The 22,293-nt window shown below is 31.5% G+C and overlaps 1 protein-coding gene across 9 annotated transcripts in view; it reads left to right on the top strand.

Moving 5' to 3' along the window:
• Wdr17 (WD repeat domain 17) overlaps window positions 1–22,293 on the top strand; it is a 103,234-nt gene that overhangs the window by 66,419 nt on the left and 14,522 nt on the right. For 5 of the 9 annotated variants that reach the window (XM_048791939.1, XM_048791937.1, XM_048791935.1 and 2 more), the window contains 15 exons: window positions 800–891; window positions 3,327–3,409; window positions 5,167–5,253; window positions 5,584–5,637; window positions 7,586–7,750; window positions 10,195–10,397; window positions 11,444–11,593; window positions 11,688–11,818; window positions 12,114–12,239; window positions 13,322–13,477; window positions 16,139–16,203; window positions 19,219–19,351; window positions 19,816–19,907; window positions 20,966–21,065; window positions 21,985–22,124. In XM_048791939.1, the coding sequence (XP_048647896.1) occupies window positions 800–891; window positions 3,327–3,409; window positions 5,167–5,253; window positions 5,584–5,637; window positions 7,586–7,750; window positions 10,195–10,397; window positions 11,444–11,593; window positions 11,688–11,818; window positions 12,114–12,239; window positions 13,322–13,477; window positions 16,139–16,203; window positions 19,219–19,351; window positions 19,816–19,907; window positions 20,966–21,065; window positions 21,985–22,124 (1,777 nt within the window). The remainder of the gene's footprint in view (window positions 1–799; window positions 892–3,326; window positions 3,410–5,166; window positions 5,254–5,583; window positions 5,638–7,585; window positions 7,751–10,194; window positions 10,398–11,443; window positions 11,594–11,687; window positions 11,819–12,113; window positions 12,240–13,321; window positions 13,478–16,138; window positions 16,204–19,218; window positions 19,352–19,815; window positions 19,908–20,965; window positions 21,066–21,984; window positions 22,125–22,293) is intronic. The other 4 variants (XM_048791942.1, XM_015486081.2, XM_048791938.1 and 1 more) reach the window with 2 other exon arrangements.

The following is a 22,293-nucleotide window of genomic DNA, read 5'->3' as shown; positions in this document are numbered from 1 at the left end:
ACTCAGTGGTTTAAAACAGCACAGATTTAGGGGAGGGGAGAGGTGGGGAGGGGGGAGGGTGGAGGATGGGAAAGGCAGAGGAGCACAACAGACACTAGTATGGCAATTTGTAAATCAATGGATGTGTAACTGATGTGATTCTGCAATCTATGTATGGGGTGAAGGTGGGAGTTCATGACCCACTTGAATCAAAGTGTCGAATATGATATGTCAAGAAATTTGTAATGTTTTGAACAACCCACAATAAAAAATTAAAAAATAAAAAAATAAAAAATAAAAAATAAAAAAAATAAAATAAAGGTCTATCAACAACTTAAAAAAAAATAGAAGGTATTGTTTATGCTTTTGAAAAATATTTTTTCATGTGATTTGTTTACAAAAGTATTCTCCTCATTACTAAAATATTATTGAAGAAGAATGAATAGTCATTAAATATATGATAATACTGAGGAACTATTGATAATTTTTGTGGTTTAATTATGTTAGTTTGTTATTGATAATAAAACCATCCATGTCTTTTAGATATATTTATTTATTAACCAAATAATATGATATCAGATATGTTCCAAAGATGTCTAGTAAAGGATAGATGAAACAGGATTGACTATATTTTGATAATTGTTGAAGTTATATAGTGGATACATTCATTGTATTCTCCTCTCCAGATTTGATGCATTGATAAATATATGCAATTATAAATTACAAATCTCAAGTTTTACATTAAAAAATTACATATTTGAAAGGACTTACATTTGTGGCACATATTTAATATATAATGTCTAATGTATTATTTCCTAAGGCGGCTTGAATTGTATTGCTGGGGCAACTTCCCAAAATGGTGCTTTTATCTGGGATGTTCAAAAGGGCAAAATGATACAGCGATTTAATGAGGTAAGCTATGTCTACCACTACTAAATAGCATGGTATCTTATACTACCTATTTTGTAAATGTTTTCTTTCTTAATCAACAGATGATAGCCTGGTGGCATATTATTCTGTCAATTAGAGGAATATGCAAGGAGGTATTCACATGCTAAAATTCATTGTGAGAATTATAGCTAAGACATAAAAATTCACCTGAAGTCTCATTACAGATTCAAAAGACTGTTAAGTCATCCTCCACTAAAGCTAGACAAATATTAAATAATGAGAGGAAAACTAAATTCAGAAGTCCCAAATTATAGTCCTGGTTCTGTTTTATTGTCTTGAATCTGTTTTTCACCTATAAAATTATAAAGTTTTATTCCATAATTTCTTTAATTTCCTCAGTCCTAAATTCTATTATTGCATGACATGCTCTAAAACTGGCCCTTTTCCTGTATGTAATGCCACAGATTGTATTTATCCTTAGGCTTAAATTATCATTCTGTGTTTTACTGAGTTCCATTAATACTTGAAAAATTTATATGATCTCATTGTAATGTTGTGTATGATTGGGACAGCAGGAATAGGATCTAGCATTGTCTCAATATCTTGAAATTTAATTTATTTTAAACAATTTCTGTTGAAGCTTATTAAATATATAATGCCTTGGGAAATTATTTATTTATTTGAAACTTTAAAACCATTTATACAAAAGACTCTTAATACCATTAAGGATGGCATTTCATAGCCTTGATCTCCCAGAGGATTCTATAGTAATGTAGCAAATGCATTTATGAGAAATTTTTCTAACCACCAGTAAGCAATTTTGTACTTAAACAAAGAGACTTTCATAAAGATGATATGGATTATATCCTTCCCTTTCTCTAAATATAATGAAACAATATTCTTTCAGTTCAGCAATGCTCCAACCTGTTCCCATCATCAGAACAACCTATCCCATAACAAATAATGAGATATAAAAGAAGTGAGCAGGAAGATGAAAGTTTTGATCAAGATTTTAAATGGTATCCTTGCTTAGCAGATTTGTTGATTTCTTCTTATTGCATCTTGGCACCTTTTGACCTAAAATATCTATCCATTAACACTTAAGAAGTTCCAACTAATTCTAGCAACTCAGTCTCATAATATCAAGCATATCTCTTAGGCTCATTCAGTATTTCCCCAGCACTCAATCACAGTTAAGACCAACATCAAAATTACCTCAAGTCCATGTTATAAATATGAGGAAATTTAAAGCTAGCTTTAATTAACTAAACTATATGAGTCCCCACAAAAGAAATGCAAGGAATTAGCCATAAATGCCCTTTTCATGGAAAAGAAAAATGAAGTTCTCTCTACCCCTCAAACTAAATAAATATATGGACTATATTTTTTATGTCCAGTTGTACAAATTTACTTTCCTTGATGCCCAAAGAGGTAAAGACAAACTGGATACTCCCTTAAGAAGTGGAATCTGTATATTTTTAAAGCAACTTGAAGATGCAAAATAAAAATAAAAAGCCACTTTAGCCAGGTGCAGTGGTGCTCACCTATAATCCCTGCAGCTCAGCAGGCTGAAGCAGGAGGATCTCAAGTTCAAAGCCAGCCTCAGAAACTTAGTGAGGACCGAAGCAACTCAGTGAGACCCTGTCTCTTACAAAAAAAAAAAGAAAAAATGACTGGGGATGCAGCTCAGTGGTTACATGCCCCTGGGTTCACTCCCCTGTACTAAAAAAAAAAAGCCACTTTAGTTTTTCCCTTAATGGCTGTCACAATTTAAATCCTACTTACATACATATAAAATAGAAATATTTTAAATTTATATTTAGAAATGGACTGATTATAATCTTTACTTATTCATTCATCACACAGTTAGTGGATGGCATTCCTATGTATATTTGTGTTTTAAAATTCTCATCACACCCCTAGACTATTGCCTTGTCCCAGAATGCAGAGGAGCAAGTAAACATAGACTGATTTATTATAGGAATAACTTTAAGTCTCCTTTTGTAATTAGTAGTCCTTTTGCGACTTAGAAGGGTGACCCAGTAATAATAGTTATTTGCAATATTTCTTATACTATAATTGTAGTAGCTTGTTTTTGAAAGCAGACACATATATATCTTCATCTACAGACTGGCATTCACATGAAAAGACATGAAGCACAGCTTAGTTCTGTGGATAACTGAAGAAGCAGATTTTGACTTTTCAGTGGTATTCAGCAAAAAATAAATAAATAAATAAAGCCACCCAATTGTGCCTTAAACATGGGATTTGTTTAAGTGTGACACCTATACACATTCTTAAAGTATATGTTCAGGTTTCTGATACTGACAAGAATGTCTTTTAGTATCACCTAGAGTAAGTTCCTAATAGAAAAGCAGTACTTGGAAGAAATAAGTAAATAAGAGAAAAAAGGGGTGAATTATTTCTTATTGATAGGAATTTTGCATTTTTTGAAGCATGGAAAAAATGGAATATTCTGCATTGCCTGGAGTCACAAAGATTCCAAAAGAATAGCAACCTGCAGTGGTGATGGGTTCTGGTAAGTACTGTGTATGATATTATGAAATTATCCTAATTATGAAAGACCCAGTTGATCATTCCAGTTGTGTATCAGTGAGATCTTATTTGTATAGCTATACCAACTATCATAAATATTATTTACAGGTCAGTATAGGCACCTACTATATTGCTGTGATTTATCATTAACAAATAACAATCCAATGGTATTTTAAAAATGAACCAATCATTTGCGTGCTAAATAAAGACGTTACATGAATTATAGCTAAAAGACTGAATTGCCTCAAGGAAACTTGAAGGACTCATCACATTTTGGGGGAAACTTTTGATCATTTGGGGGGAAGTAGTTCAGGAGACATCAAGTGCTCTAGAAAGTTGTTCACAGTTTTGTAGATTTATTATTTATAAAAGTTTAAAACATCTTTGTCAGGAGAAACATGGTGATGGAAGTGAGAAGTTCATTTTTTTTTAAAGGAGCTAACTTCATTGATCCTGTTTTTCAGAAATGTTCTTTCTTAATTCTGTTAAATCCCAGTAAAAATTAAATTTTTATGTAAAAAAAATACAAAACTACATAAGAATTAACTTGATATTAAAACTTTTTTTAAAAAATCATGTTATGCTACCTTTGGCTATTTGCATAGTAATCTTTGACAGATATAGACACTCAGGGTTGCTAAGAAGACATAGAAGTTTGTCTTGTTGGATTTTTCTAGACTAAATCCAAGTTTCCTATCCTCAGTTTTGAATTTTAATAGAGAAGACAAAAGCTGTGTAAACAAAGGATTCTTTACCAAGACGTTAAAATTCTTAGAATTAATAACATTAGTTGATGGATTTCATTAAAGGAACTATTTACAAATTGGAAGATGCTAAACTGCAAAAGATACACATGAGAATTTTTGACTAAGCGATACATCATTAAGTTTGTCATGTATTTTCAAGGCATTAGTTATTTGATAAATGCCATATTCAGTAACTAAACATTTCTAAGTCTTCTTCACCTGACTCACTAGGAACCCCAAAAGTTTTGGGAGACCTAATGTCATTTAAGAGTGTCTTTTCCCTTTGGAACTTATAATACTTTAATTTACACAGAGCTTTTCCCCCCTAATGGAATTGATATTCCTTGCATTGTGACAATAATAGAATAGGGTACTAGAGCTTTTTAAAATAATTAAATAATGTAGACTCCTTTACAGGAGCTAAGAATTAGGGGTGTTCTCTGAATATCTCATTATATAACTGAGAATATGCTATCAAAATGTTATAACTTATAGGTCTTAGTGTAATGGTTATACAACCATCTTTATAAACGAATACTATAAATCTCAAACCACCTAATTATGAAGCTAAAAGTCTAATGCCCATGTTAGTTGTATCATTATATTTTAAAATGTATTAAGTTATATTTTCCTCAACTAAAAAATAATTCCCCAAACAAATTTATCACACTTAATTTGCTTCAAGTGAATTACCATAATTAATATTATCTGTACAGATGTATTTGTAACTGGCAATATTATTTATGTAGTACTTTTAAATGTTTCTTTTAATTTGCAAAAACGCTTCTATCCTAGAATTCTATCTTTGAAACTTACAATTTTGACTTTGTTCTCTCAAATAATGTATTTAGAATGTACTTTTCTTATTAACAAATTTTGCAAAAATGCTTCTATCCTAGAATTCCATCTTTGAAACTTACAATTTTGACTTTGTTCCCTCAAATAATGTATTTAGAATGTCCTTTTCCTATTAACATGTGATAATGAATTTCAGTATTATCCGAACAATTGATGGTAAAGTACTACACAAATACAAACATCCAGCTCCAGTGTTTGGTTGTGATTGGAGCCAAAACAACAAGTAAGTGTTTTTTTTCCTGAAATAAGTAATAATCTTATATCACAGATTTTAAATTACCATGAAATTTAGTTTTATTTCCATAGATAATACTCATCTCTCTTTTTTGATATTTCCCTGCCTAGAAAATGAGAAAGAGCTTTGTAATTGCTAATTTATTTTAGCTGTTTTTATTTCATAAAGTTTTTACATGGAAATTCTGATTTACTGCTCTCAAGACAACTTTCTGATACTTTGGAAAAAAGCATACTTCTTATAAGAAAAATAGAAATAAGTCCACTCTATGTGTGGCTTCTACCATAGAAATGTGGTCCTTTCTCTAATTTCTTTTAGGTATCTCTGCAATGGTATTGTTCCATCATGGCTTCCTATTGGTCTTCACCTCAGGTTAATGGCTCTGCATTGAGTAATTTCCCAAGATGCAGAACTTAAGTGGATGGGTTTTTTGTTGTTGGTGGTGGTGGTGGTGCTGATGGTACTAGGGATTGAACCAAGGACCTTTTGCATGTGAGGCAAGCACTCTACCAACAGAGCTATGTCCCCAGCCTCCCAAGTTGGATGGTTTTGAAAAGGCATCATTGCTTAAGAGCTGAGTATATATTATGTAAAAATAATGCAAGACTTAAAATTAAATCCAAGTAAAATTTTACTAAAACTAGACCTTTAACTCACTTCACTTCAAGAATTTTGTGTTTCAAACCACTCTTTGATATGATATGGATTATATTTAAAAATCCAAACATTTGACATTTGTCAAATATCATGAATTATCTTATTTTTTTTCATACTACATGTGGGAAATACATAGATAAATAAGAGCCAGATGCAGTGATGCACACCTGTAATCCCAGAAGTTTGGTAGGCTGAGGCAGGAGGATTGCAAGTTCAAAGCCAGCCACAGCAACTTAGCAAGGCCCTACACAACTCAGGGAGACCTTGTCTCAAAATAAAAAGGGCTGGCTGGGGATGTGGCTCAGGGGTTAAGTGCCCCTGGGTTTAATCCCTGGCACAAAAATACTTAAAGCTTTATTATTCTTGTGTTCTGAATCAAATCATGGTATGATACAAAACGACTGCCATGTGTATTTGTTCCAGTAAATATTGAGGAATTTGTTAGCACCTTGTTAGGTTATACACAAAATAGGCTGGTGACTAGCACATTCCCCACTGAGCCATAATTCTTGCCTCTTTCTACCTTATAAACTCTCAATTTTCAGAAGCCATCAATGCCTGTCATACTCTTTCCAAACATCCCCCTGCCACTAAACCGATGATATTTATTTGCATTTTCCTTTACTCTTGGATGCCCTCAAAAGTCTTCTAAACCAGTTCCAGAATTTACATTTTTGTTACCCCTTTTCCCCAGCCACCTCTGTTTGCTGATATAGCAGCCATTTAAAATATAGATCTAAGAATCCATTCTACTATTTAAATCCTTCAATAGTTTCCCAATAATTACAGGATAAAATGCAAACACTTAGGCCCTATGAGGAACCACTATAAATTGGGTTTGGTGTACTTCATTAATCTCATTAATGAAGCCTTGCCCCCCCCTGCTCCCTGCATCTACTCACATTAGCTTTCAGTTCTTTGTATTGTCCAGCTGATTTTCAGCTCAAGGCTTTCACTGAAGCTGTGCCTGTTAGCTAGGATTCTACTTCCCACCACACTGTACATACCACACACCCCACCTGGGCTGGACAAAGAACTGCCACCTATCCTTCAGCTCTGAGCTCAAAAACTTTTTACAAAAAAGTCTTCCCTGACCTCAATATTTTGTGCCTTTGGATTACTTATTATAATAAAATTGGATTTTGAATTGTGTGAGTGTTTGCATATTAACTATCTCATATTCTATAATGTAAGTTCCGTGAGATAATTATGTTGTCTATGTTTAGCAGAATATTATTAACAAAACACTGGGTTGCAAAACTTTATTGTCCTTTGAAGAGATAATGTTCAATAAATATTTGTTAAATATGAATAGAATTACATTATATCTGAATAATAAAATAGTTCAATAGAATAGCTCCATATTCTTATTTGTCTCTTTTAAGCATTTGGGCAGTTGGAATAAAAATTAACTTTTCATGCAATATAATTAGTTGTTTAAGAAACACTGAGAAAGGAATTTTTTCTATACTGGGACAGTTGCTGCAAATGAGCAGTTAGCATAATTATATATGATGTTTTTATATATGTAAGGTTTTAGTCTTCACAAAAGAAGCAGACAATGATTTCTTTAGAAATTAGAACTATTGTACATTTTTAAAATTATTAGTAGAGAATAATATCAAAGTTATCATATTTTAATGTTCCATGGATGACATTTCAGAGACATGATTGCCACTGGCTGTGAAGACAAAAATGTGCGTGTCTATTATGTAGCCACCAGCTCAGATCAACCATTGAAAGTCTTTAGTGGACATACAGCAAAAGTTTTTCATGTTAAATGGTCTCCCCTGAGAGAAGGAATTCTTTGCAGTGGATCTGATGATGGGTATGTATTTTTGGATTCTAATTTTCTAGTACTTAAAATCATAAACATATTTCCCAGAGATGCACATATTTATATGATCAAATTATATGTGGGTATACTTTAAATTTGTGCTTAAAAAGCAGGCAGCTAACAACTAAAACTAAATTCAGTAAAAAATTGTTAAATTATTTTATGCTTATGGTATCATTATAGTCATGGCTTTTATTTTCTTGTATATTTTGCTTATTATGAATGCTTATTTCTAGCATACTGGCAAGAAAATAAAAACAAATTTTAAAAAAATACATAGGAAAAGGGAAGATCTGAAAAAAACTATAAAATATTAAGAGTTTTTAATAATGTTCTTATGTTTGATATGAAAAACAGCTGTATTATTTCATCAAGAATGGAATAAAAACTAATCATAAATTTTAGCATGAAAAGAACATTTTAGAAATGAAATGGACTTAACATTTTTCTCTATTGGTGGCAGTTTCTAACATTTTGTCCATATTTTATATTCAAAAAAGATACATTTATACAGAATGGTATGTTTAATCATTACTTGAAGATGGGATAAATTTGCGTAAGAAAAAATCTTACTTTTTATCAGTACAATTCAGAATGCATAGTATCCATGGGTTTAAAATTAAATAATTAAGCATTTTCACCTTAAATTTCTGGCATAAATTCAAATTTAATAGAAGAAACAATTATGAGGTTTTGTGGTTTATTACTTAAAATATTATTTCAAATATGGTTATTATTTAAAAGTGAATATTATTTATGAAATTATTCCAGTCTCTCAACATAGACTTCAATGTCTAAATTCTGTTCTATATGGAAAAAGGCATAATATTAATTATTATCTAAGGATTATTTTCAGAAAGACAGCAGTAAGCATTTTATTTATTTATGGTAGTGAAAATTGAAAGGCTTTAAACTAAGATTATTCCATTAGTATTAACTGTTTATATATATAATTGTTATTCCTCACTAAATTTATCTAGCACTTTTAAATAAAGGTAAAAATGTAAGGAAACTATTAATTACTAATGTATTCAGCATAGCTCACAAATACTATACCTCATCCTGGGAATCCTAGACAATTCTCATGTATAGTGGGACATATAAAAACCTTTCTTATGTTCATTCAGAAAACATATATGATTTCAAAACCTGATTCCTTTCATGAAAGGAAGGACCCCATTCTAGTGAGTCCCCAACAATAGCATTTGATTATTTTGATGGAAATCAATTGAACATATTCTTATCTATGAAAGCATGATAGTAAACTGTAAATATTTAAATGTTAACCTATATAGGAAACTAGCACCAAAACTTGTAGGTTATAATATGTTCATATATACATTCATCCCTGAGTATTCATAGGAGATTGTTCCAGGATACCACATGCACACCAAACTCTGAATATTGAAGTCCCTTATAATCTATGGACATGTTCCAATTATACTTGAAGTCATGTCTGGATTGCTTACAATATTCAATATACTATAAATATTATGTAAATAGTTGTTGGACTGTATTGTTTAGGGAATAATGAAAATTAAAAGTCTGTACATGTTCCATACAAATGCAGTTTTAAAAAATATTTTCTCTCCATACTTGATTGAACCTGTGGATATAGAACCAATGGATATGGAGAACTGATTTTATTATCTCATACTAGGAAGATGGGAGAATGAAGGGAGCCTTTTTATATAAAGTACAAAGATATGCTTTAAAGAAATAAAAGTACATATTGTATCTCCCTTATAGTGCAGTATAACCTTTGACATACCAATATTTTGATATTGTCAGGTTGGTATAAGTTAAAAACTTATTAGCATTTGGAGGTCTTAGGTTGATTTTGAATTCAAACTTTGATTTCAGTAACATTTGTACTTTGTGCAATTAGTAGATCCAAGTAATATCATGAACCTACTTATATTTAAATTTTTACTTGTCTGAGATTGATTCCACATTGACCAAGAAAGTTATTTTACTGACCCCCAGCCATGAAGGAATGATTTACTATTTAGGTAAAAGCATAAATTTATAATGATTTTTCAGATAATATCCATCATCATATATGTATTTTCATGATATGCAAATAATTTTAATGTTGTATTTCTGTTATCAGTCATAGTTTATTTTCAGTTATATCTATTCCGGATATTTCATTTTAAGAGAGCAACTTTTTCATATATAAATTTTAAAGCAGTATATTTGATATTTATTGCTTTAAAATGACCAGTAAAAATCAAAAAATAAAAAAAATGTTGGAATAAGATAACTCTGGCACAGTTAAATGTTCATTTTCCTCTACTATAACAAAGAGAATTGATATATCTTGATCTATAAAATGCATTTCAAATCTGCTAATAATCATTATGATTCATTAAGAATGTTAATACTTTGGATAAATTATAATTTGAATTATATACACAATATTCTATTTTCAGTTCTGTTCGAATCTGGGATTATACTCAAGATGTTTGCATAAATATTCTTAGTGGACACACTGCACCGGTGAGGGGATTAATGTGGAATACTGAGATTCCATATCTACTAATATCTGGCAGTTGGGACTATACTATAAAAGTGTGGGACACTCGGGAAGGAACTTGTTTGGATACTGTATATGACCATGGTGCAGATGTGTACGGTAAAGAGTTTTTCATGTATTTGTTATTTTGATACATTAATGATGCTTATAATTTCTGAGTAGTATGATATTTGTAAAGAAGTGTTACAGCATTTCATTTTGGAAAAAATTCTCATTAGAAAATGTTTTTATTGAAATATTAGAATATTTAAAAGAAAACTGAAGAAATTGTCAGAAATTATCAGATGATGATTATTGTTAGCACTGTTTTTCTCTCTCTGCAGGTGTATGTTTCTGTGTACACACACATATGCACACACAATACATACATATACCCATGCACATATGTGCATATCTGGGTCAAATTTTCCCTCTTGCCTTCCTATCATTTCAGAGTTAAGTTGCAGAAAAGGAAATTAATAGTAGAATAGATAAAACTCACTTAGTCATTCCTCTATCTGGGGACACTAAGGGAAATTTTTAAAACATATACCACCAAGTTTTTTAGTACAATTGAGCTAAGTATAGAAAATCAAATTACTTATCTTTTGCATATCATTTTATTCTCTGTTGTATTAGTTAAGGAAAGAAATTCCTTAGAAAAAGTATCCCAAATCCGGTTATTCAGATCTATATGCTTTACCTCAGTGGCCTTTTAGCTGAGGCAATGTGGGACTGCGTGTAGGGGAGAATCCTATTTTTGATATTCTCAATTGAGATGTCTTCAATTCTCTTTTCATCTTGTTAACTAGAACTTTAATCTATCCTTCTATTAATTCATAGATACAATATGCCCTGTTGGTATTACTGTATACTTGCTGCTTATCCAAATGAAATATAATTTCAGCATTTTCACACAGGACTATTTGTTTTCTAATAATTATTTAATTTTATATTCATATTATAGAATATACTAATAATTTATTAAGTCTTCTATTATTGTCAGCCATATTAATTAAAAACAAGTTGAAGTTTGATTCTGATAATCTTTCAGTTATTCACCTTCTTCATGACTTCTATTCTGCAGATATTTTAAGAATCAACTATAAATAAGATTTTTTCCCAATGTTTACTTTAGTTAAAACAGGTTTATATTTTTCCATCAGGTTTAACATGCCATCCAAGTCGCCCCTTCACTATGGCTTCTTGCTCCCGTGATTCTACAGTGAGACTCTGGTCATTAACACCTTTAATCACTCCTTTACAAATAAATATTCTGGCAGACAGATCTTGGGAAGAAATTATCGGGAATACTGGTATTGAACATATGCATGCATTTAATTTTATTTTTAAATGAATTTTTATTTTCAGATAATATTTTATAGGAAAATTTTTTTCTCTCTTCTTCAGATTGTGTCATAGAACAAGGCACTCCTCCTCTGTTGTGTGGTAAAGTGTCAAGAGATATTAAACAGGAAATAGAAAAACTGGCTGGTAATCCTCGAGTGAAAAAATTAAGATGGTTTTCAGAATGTTTATCAGTAAGTATTATAGGAATTAAGTGTGATCCTTTAGACAAAATTAATCACTGTGGCTATTGCCAGTAAGTTGTCACATATTTAAATTCACCATCCCACTTCAGTGGACCCCTTTTAATAAAATCTCTACATTATAAGAAAGCAAATATGAAATCAGAAATAAGTGAGATAGTATGTACTTATTATTTGGCTAATTTCAGTATAGATAATCTGATTTACAGTATTTTTGAAGATGCAAAATGCTGAAAGGATTTTTGTTCACCTTTTTATCTTTGGTTATTCTATATCAACATTTTAGCCTCCAGGTGGCAGTGACAATTTATGGAACTTGGTGGCTGTGATAAAAGGGCAAGATGATAGTTTACTTCCTCAGAGCTACTGCAAAGGAATAATGCATTTGAAGCACCTGATTAAATTTAGAACAGTAAGTAAAGTATGCAAATATAATATATTCAAGCAACTTTTCCTTTTTCACTATTAATGTAGGAAAATTTCATTAATATACATAATGTAATTAATCACATTATGTATTATATGAGTATCTAATCACATTAATAATTATTATATTATGTGTTTTATGATTAATTTAATCATAGAAATTATATTCATATTTATATGATTAGATTGGTAAACTAAAATAAATGAACACTGAGGAGATAAATCTTCTGTAAAACCAATCATGAGAGCATGAATTATTTGAGAACAGATTAAGGTACCCATATTTTCATAGGTTGAATCTCATGACATTTTTAAGGTCACTTAAAATTCCTTGAAATGCCTTATCTTTCTGCAATTACAAGATTATTGTGACACAATAATAATAATAAGTACTATGATTTTTAGCCTCAGAGGATCTAAGAGACTGTATGCCAACATATATTGTATTAAAACTGATCATATTGGAGATTTAATGAATTTTAGTAGAGGATTATTAACTAACTCATAACTAGGGCAATATGTAAGAAAGTAACTAGGGCAATATCTAGTATCAATAACAAAATCTATACAGGGTCAGGAAAATAGAGATATATTATTTTTAATGAAATATCAGCAATTAACTATTAGAGCATGGAGAAAATCATGTTAGGAAGGTGAAAGAATTATTTTCATAAGGAGGAAGCACTTTCTTCAATCACAAACTAAATACCTAAAGACTATAGCTGAAAAATCTATTGACAGTACGGGGGTCAAAGACAGCCAGTGATTTTTTTGTTTTCATTCAAGATTTTTGAATTTTTATTCAAGATCTTTATCAGTAGTATGTTATTTTAGACTCCCTTTGACCCCCACTCTTTCACTTACCTACAATACCTGGAGAGTATTAACAGGATGCAACTTCTCTCCCACACCACACTCCCATGCACATGCCAAAATATTATGTTTTTAAAAGTATCATATTTCATTGAAAAACATTATTTTTAATATTTAATTTCCAATGCTATGTGCTTTTAAAATGTCTGGCTCTTATATAACAAAATTTTAAAATTTTTGTTTTCTTTTAATCAGTCTGAAGCCCAAGAACTAACAACAGTCAAGATGTCTAAATTTGGTGGTGGTATTGGTGTACCTACTAAAGAGGAAAGACTGAAGGAAGCTGCTGAAATACACTTGAGATTAGGACAAATTCAGAGATACTGTGAACTTATGGTTGAACTTGGAGAGGTAATATGCCATTAAAACAAAATTATTGAGTTTAATATAGTACTCTAAATATTAAGAATACACTTAATACTAAGTATTCAAATATGAAGCTAGTTTTTTTTCAGATCCAGCTGATTTCCTGGCAGTCTGATATCAGCTATATATCCTAGGACAGTAGTTAACAAAGTGAGTTATCCAGGCTAGCAGCATTTACATCACTTGGTAGCATGCACGTCCTACCCCCGGCCTACAGAATCATAAACTCAGGGGATAGAGCCGGATAATCTGATTTTGTAAGCCCTCCTGGTTGTTCTTATGCATGCTAAATTTTCAGAACCACTGCCATGAAACCCCAATTGCCTAATTTGCATGCAGTAAAATCCTCCTTCTAATAAACTCTGTCGTGACTAAATTCCACGCTGACAAGAAGAGGGGTTTTCATTGAGGATCCTCTGATGAAGAGTACTTAGAAAGCATATCGTGGTTTTTATAGAGGACTATTTCAATAGAATAAATTTTTCAAAAAATGTTTGAATGAATCTATGCTATTAAAATTCAGGACAATGGTTACCTTTAGTAGTTGGGTAGTGATTAGAATGGAACAGAGGCTGGAGTGCTTGTTTCTTTGATCCTGGGTACAAGTTGTATGGTAGATACACTTTGTAAAAATTCATTGATCTTTTCTCTTTTCTGTAAATATATTTTAGCTCAACAAAAATTCTCCACCTACCTACTCTGCTAAAACAAATGTTGAAATGGTGTGGACCCAATTATCACTTTCACAACCTCTAAGTTAGTTAATTTTGTAATTATAAGGTGTGATTTAAAGAATACTTGGAAATAATATAAAGTAAAACTAAACAATGTAGTTACGTTAAAATATATCAAAATCAAATTTAACTCACCTTTTTACTTTCCCACATATTTAGAGACAATTAATTACTACTTGAAATAATAAAATATATCATTTAATATATTCAATAATATTTTCAATATTATTAATGTGTTTAATTTAGAGTAATGTAAAAATTTTATTATCACATAAAAAAGTAACTTTTGAGTCAAATCTTTAACAGCACATTACTAAGAAGAAAAATCTATCAAAAGGAGAAAAGGAATGAATGAGTTTTGGTAGAACAGTATAATTCTTTACTTTTCCAAGTGTGTGTGTGTGTGTGTGTGTGTGTGTGTAATTTTACACTATCTTAACTCAAAAACTTTCTCAACTAGGTATCCCTAAGAAGCTTAATAATTTATTGTTGTACAGATTCACTGATGCTCTTAAGATTCATAGAACTGTTTATAGTTTTTTTAGAAATATGGGTGTGCTTGTAACTGTTTATAATCACCTCCTCAAGAATAATCTCTATTTCAATAAGCTTAATCTCTATTTCAATAATCTCTATTTCAATAAGCTTTCAATAAACTATGGGTGAAGAAAACATTTCATCTTTTCACTTATATTTTTTATTTTGTTATTGTTCTTTCAAGTTATACATGACAGTAGACTATATTTTGACATAATTATACAAACATGGAGTTCATCTTATTCTAATTTGGAGCCCAGTCATTTGTTTGTACAAGATGTGGAGATTCACTGTGGTGTAGTCATATAGGTACATAGAAAGATTAAATGAAATTGACTCCACTGTCTTTCCTATTCCTATGCCCCCTCCCTTCCCTTCATTCCCCTTTGTCTAATCCACTGAATTTCTATTCTTCCCCTACTCCTCACTGTGTGTTAGTATCCACATATCAGAGAGAACTGTTATGTTTTTATTGAAAGAGCTTGGTGGATTCAAAGTTAATAATCTATATTCCAACATTTTTCTTCCATTTCCCCTACTATAATAAATACATTTCTCCTAAAACTTATTATAGGGTACCTTTCAGGTAACATGATTTTAAATATGTATTTTCAGAAATGAACTATTTAAAAGTCAATGTTATCTTAAGTTAATTACTAATTTTTAAGGCTTCATTGCAGTAGAACTCCATTATTTTGGAAAGTCTAATTAAGTGAAAATTTTGATTCATGTAGTGATATTTCAGTATATTTTCTCTTCATATCCTTTTAGAACTTGAATTCAGAAAATTTCATATTTTCAAATTAGTCATAATTGGCCTTAACTGAATAATGAGCTCCTCAATAGCAGTCTAGTTTTTAAAATAAGACAAACATTATTGATTATAAGGATAGAAATGAGAATAAATTTTATAAAATGAATATGAAAAAAATAAAAAGAGAAGTAAATGGTGTATTTCTTCAATCAAATAATGTTAAAATTAAAAATTTCAGTATTATTTTGAATATAAACACCATAGAACAAATTGTTTTGGTGTTGTGTTAGAATATGAGTTACAGTATTTTCTATACACCTTAGTTACTATCTTTTCATCTCCTTCCTGTCTCAATTTTGCTTCTTCTAGCCCTCCTTCTCTCTTTCTTTCTCTCTAGGTTTGTGATTGGATTTTGCCTGTTAAATACTAAAATTTCACAGATTTTATTTTACAACATGGTAATATTTAGTCTGTGTGGAATGCATTAGATAGAATACAAAAATATTCCTGAAAATTCAAGAACTCTAAAAGTTCTGTATTATAAATATGAATTCATTTAAAACCCTGATATAAGTATAATCAAAATAGGTATGTTTTTATCCTTCTTGCCTGTGATCCTAGTGGGACAAAGCCCTGTCAATTGCACCAGGGGTCTCTGTGAAATACTGGAAGAAGTTAATGCAGAGGTAAGACCAACTGTCTGCATCCACGTAGATGTTTTAAAATCATATGCTAAGGATGTGTAACTGATGTGATTCTGCAATTTGTATACGGGGTAAAAATGGGAGTTCATAACCCACTTGAATCAAAGTGTGAAATATGATATATCAAGAACTATGTAATGTTTTGAACAACCAACAATAAAAAAAAATCATATGCTAAAATAGAAGCAATATGTAAATGTGGTAGTGTCTCTTCAGATTTTTTCTTATGTTGTCTTATTTAATATATGAATTTTTCTATCTACTTATAAAAGATTAATAAATTGGTTACAAATCATTCTGATATTCTTATATTTGTCCTTTCCTCTGATGAAGACAGAAGACAAATTTCCCCATATAAATGAAGGCAAAGGCAAACCAGAAAACATGCTTACTGATTAATATCACTATTGAAATAAAAGTAAAAAGATTTTCTGAGGGCTATCAATATAATATTCTATTATTTGTAGAATCTAATCTACAGTCTAGTAGGAGACATTGAATTCTGCCATTTCTTCTCGGGTATAAGGAAGGTACTGATGATAGAGAATGGATTGACCACCGAGAAAACGTACCTAAATGTCCTTGTTTTAGAGTGCTATAAACCAACAAGATTTTTTCTCAGGTGGATCCATTTCCTAGGGTTGCTGTAACAAGCTGTCACAAACTGGATGGCATAAAACTGTAGAAATGTGTCCTTCATGGTTCTGGAGGTAAAAAGTCCATAATCAATTTGTTGGCAAAATTGGTTACAACTGGAAGCTCTGGGGAAGAATCAGTTCTTTGCTTCTCTCCCAACTTTTGGTAGCTACCACCAATCTTCAGTTCCTCATGGTTTATAGCTTTAAAACCAGTCAAAGGATAAACATGAAATCCAGAAGGATTTACATATTTCCCTGGGAAAGTAGACTGTTCCTCAGCACCTGCTGCCCCAAAAGAAAGCTAAGCAATAAGCTGACTCTCATTTTCAGACTATAAGCTCCCAGAATCACAGATATTTATAGATTTCTCTACCCTCAAAACATACTTGTGAAAGTTACTGCTCCCACTTACTCATTAATAAAGTCTGGACAGCAGCAGAGACTTATTTCATAAAACACTGTTTCAACCTCAGCAAAAGCTTAATTTTATGCCATTTAGGAACTAAAAGGGTGTTAAGATAGCTAGAGTACAGAAGCCAGCATTGGGCATGGCGCCAAGTGAAAGAGAAAAAGGTAGTTAGGAGCTAAATGTTTGGGGGTTTTGTAACATGTTAAGCTTTTTCTTTTTCTTTCTTTCTTTTTTATCCTATGAGCAACTGAAGACATTAAAAACTTTAAACAGAGTAGAAAGTGACCTGATCAGAATTTCATTTTGAAAGTTCACACAGGCTAAAGTATCAAGAACAGATTAGAGAAGGTCAATAGCAAATATGAGGAGACGAGTTGAAGAGCATGAGAACAATCATGTCAGGAGACAACAGTGGCACAGTTAAATGGTAATGGGGGAGAAAAGTGGAAAAAATTGACATATATAGGATTTAAAATTAGCTGGACTTGGTAATAGTGGTGAGGAAGGTGTCACAAATAATTCCTCAGTTTTAGGTTTTGAAACACTGTTGCTATTCACTGGGATTTCAAAACAAAAAACCAACAACCCCAAAAAAGTGAAATTTAGGAGATTATTTCATTCAAAGGAGACATAAGATCCTTAGTTCTCTTTGGACATGATGAGTTATAGATTCCTTTGTGATTTTAATAGGAATGTCAAATAGATAATCTTGATTCGGTAACTCAGAATAAATCTGTACAAATGGAAGGTATCCTTAACTTTAAGAGCTGCTTGGCCAGAAAGGAGACTGAGACAAGATTAGAAGGGGCTAAGGGAGGCAATGGGAGGGAGGGGAAGTTGCAGATGGGAATACAGACAATGCTTCCAATTGTATTTCATTGATCTTCATCAGCAAACACCCGATTTTTTTCTGCTCTTTACTCCAAATAATGGGCATAAAATGATCTCCCCACAAATCCTGAGGTTTATATTTTATAGATCCAGCCCATTCAGGCCGTCATGTAGAGAGTTTGATTGGAACTCTCTTGACTCTGCTTCCAAAATGTCCAGGAGAGTAGAGTATTTTCTAAACATCTACTATGAGGAAATCAGGATGAGAAGTAAAGGCTGTTGAGGAGTACCCAGTTGAGTCTATGAACTAGAGATGGTTAACTGGAAGTTAGATGAACAACATGAAAATTATCTCCTCTATCAACCTAAAGATTAGAAGTTAAACTTCAGCATATTTAAATGCCAGCATAAATTATATATACCAGGTTAATCTGGAACAAAACTTGAGTTAAATTTTAGGATAGAATGAACTAGATTGATCATTGAGAAAATATTTAGGACTCAGGGAGACAGATAGTGATGAGTACGGAAATACAGATACACAGAAACAGATACATGTATACCATTCAGTATCCAGAATCATGATCCCTGTTTTCCCCTCATATGTCTGGAATATTAATTTATCTTTAAAGATCTTTGCTTGGGTTACTTACAGTATTTTGCATTTTATTATCAATATTTATTATCCTTTTTAATACTACTTCAACTTAAGAGGCTCTCTGTTCATTGTTATTCTTATTAAAACACATAAGATTCTGTCTTTACGTAGACATCCACATATTTGATTAATCCAATTGAGAGTAAATATACAGTCATATTTCCATTTTACAACTTACTTTCAAATACATTGTTCATTTTAGCAAATGATTAAAATACAATGAAAATGTAGTGTTATAAGGCTAAATATATATCTGTAGTATTATCTTATATAACTTTTATGTCTTCTATATGTGAATTCATTATAAAATCTGTATTTCTTTAAATGATGTCCCCAAAAGCTTTATGAAATTTGCTACAAATTTTAGACATGATTTCAGAAAATATCAGTCCAACTGAAAACCTTGAAATTAATATTTTGCTTTAATTTAATATAGTATAATAAAAATTTTATTTTATTAGGAGAGCTGACCAATTAATCCAGGAAGATAAGGATGATGTCATTCCTTACTGCATAGCCACTGGTGATGTGAGAAAGCTAGTAAATTTTTTTATGTCAAGAGGTCAGCTTAAAGAAGCTCTGCTTGTTGCACAGGTAAAACCTCATAAATATAGCAGCCACATACTTTGGTGGGTGGGTATGAGGAATGGAGAATATTGTTCTCATAGGCAAGTGGTTGACAGTCATAGATAGCTTGGTTTCAACCCACCTCCCCAGCCTTCTGCTTCAACATTTTTATCATACTATCTTTGCTGTGGTCATACTGAACTTATTTTAGATTTTTAAATAGGCAGGCATCTCAGAACTCTGAACTTTTCACATGCTGTTCACTGTGATATACCATGTATTTGAACAACTTTTATTTAGTAATCATTTACTGGAAGCTTCAAGTTGGTATTCACAATGGAGTTACATTTTATTTATTTTCAAATTCTAAGGTTCTTTCCAAATCATATAAACTTTCAACATGATTTAAATGTAATTTGCTACAAACAATATTTTTAAATTTGTCAGTTATATAGCTAAACATTAATTAAAAGTTTAATTAAACCCCCTAGGCTGCATGCGAGGGGAATATGCAAAACTTGCATGTTTCTACACCTAAAGGAGCTTCATATTCTGATGATATCTACAAGGAAGACTTTGATGAGTAAGTGATCTACTCTTTATTTTGGGTTAGAATTTTTTTGTAGTTGGTTTTCTTTAGAAGTTTTTGAGGTTATGTAGCACATCCTTCTTTGAGGACTTGCTGCCTTATGATCAACTGCATTTCTCACATGGAGTTCCATGACAGCTTTTATCCCTGGATAATTAAAAAAATGTCAGGCATGTAGACACAATCTACATGCATTTTATGTAACTTCCAGAAAAGTAGCATGCATTTCAGGAGAGAGAGAGAGCAATTAAAGCACATAAATACTTTAAAAACTGATTGAACCTGTTGGGGAGGACAAGGTAGTAAAATAAGGTATGCTGTTTATTGATGATTCACTGTAAAGTGAGTATATGTAATATCCCCATAGTGTCTATAATCCCATGATGCTAGTATCAGTGTGTAGAATAGAATAACACTTATTCCTCTTTTAAGTAGGATGTCCATACAGTTGGTTATATTATAAAAGAAGCAGAAATTAGAATTTTTCACCCTTAGTCTATCTTTCCCACCCCCTCTATTGGTGCCTATTATGGACCTCGACAATAAGATAATTAAACTTTTCAGACTTTCAGAAACTACAGAAGGATCGTGAAATGTTAATGAGTAGTAATGTGCTGGGAATCATGTAGTAATTCCTGAATCTTTGCTCCTATTCTCTGCCATTTTAAAACTTGGCATTTTAAGACCTAATATAACACAAGTCATATCTTGGGCATCACCTAAATTTTGAAAAAATTCATTTCAACCTGTGATTCTTCTAAAGCTAAACATTATACATGTGAGTCATAATTTACCCATTAGAGAATGGAAGCTTTAAAAATCAGGCTTTTCTTCTTAGAGTTTAGGTGCTAAGGCTGGAGAGGACTACCAGAGCATATATTTGGAGAGACTGCTTTCCTGAATTTTTTCCTAAATAAGGTTTAGACCTAAATCAAGGATGTCAAATTAAAACCTGTTAGGTCCCTTAATCCCCCTTTGAAAAGGACATTATTCACACTTATGATGGAATTCTTGCATTAATAAAGAATATTTCTTTTTTTCTTTCATTCTAGACTCCTCCACAAAGTCAGTAAAGAACTGGCAGAATGGTATTTTCAGGATGGTCGAGCAGTACTCGCTGCATGTTGCCATCTAGCTGTAGATAATATTGAGGTACAACATTTCAAATTTGTGCTTGTGATTGAAAACCTCATTAGATGTGTCATGGTGTTTGAGGGGTGACTTCTACGTAAATTCTGGTTTGTATGCTTCTAAACCTGAGTGATTACTTGCCAAATTAGCACACACAAATGCTATAGACTATGAAATATCTTGATTAATTTTTAAAACATGATATGTATTTTAACAATCTTGCTTTAAATAATTCATCATAGGTGAGAATTGATAGTCTGATGAAGGAAAAAAAAAATCACTAGACATGGAATTCAAGGATCTTAGTTCTGTTTCTAACACAAATTGACTTTGATCAGATCACTTAATCTCTCAGAATCTCAGATGTCCTCAGCCCCAAAATGAAAAAGTGTAACTACCTTACATATTTCACTTGTAGTTATTAGGATTATGAGAACTGATACAAACTAAAGCACTTGTATTTAAGTATACTTTTATATGTTCATCACAAATTTTATTTTTAAGGCACATTACACTTGACCCATTCACGTAAAAAGGAAAATACAGAGGTTCTATTTTGCACTTATCCTTAGAAATACTGGCTTTAGGGAATGATTTAATATTATTGTACAATCTTGTAGAAACTTTTCAAATTTATATTTTTTTTCTGAAAAACTGAAGGATGTGTTGAGGATATAGCCGAGTATTATTAAATGCAAAAATAGAAGCAAGAGTTCTAAAGTCTTCAATTCTGACCTGATCAATTTCTCATATGTCTCATTATCAAGATTTTTCATTTGAAAATCGCAATTACTCTTACTGTACAGGAATATAACGATACTTTATAAGAATAATTGATTTATAGGTTAATACTACTTTATCTACTTTATGAGCTTGGAGGGGAGTGATGATCTTACCCAGCATCTATGCAACTGAAGAAATTATTTTCTTCTTGAGCAAGCTTGCTATGGCATACCTGATTCGTGGAAATGAACTGGAGTTGGCCGTCTGTGTGGGAATGGTACTAGGAGAATCTGCAGCACCAGCAACTCACTATGCCCTAGAATTACTGGCAAGAAAATGCATGATGATTCCAATATGGTAAGAACTTCCAAATTGAAAGAATAATTTTATAGTGATTACATGCATTTTTGAAATATTATAAATTACATTTGATATGTATTAGGACACTATATGATGATAGGACAGGTGAGAACTACCATGGTTATATAATGAAATCTACCATGACCGCTTCCGAAGTAGTCAGGTG

Source organism: Marmota marmota, unplaced genomic scaffold (genome assembly GCF_001458135.2).
Source record: "Marmota marmota marmota unplaced genomic scaffold, marMar, whole genome shotgun sequence".
In the NCBI taxonomy this organism is placed as follows: Eukaryota; Metazoa; Chordata; class Mammalia; order Rodentia; family Sciuridae; genus Marmota; species Marmota marmota.
This window is presented reverse-complemented; position numbering and strand designations above follow the sequence as displayed.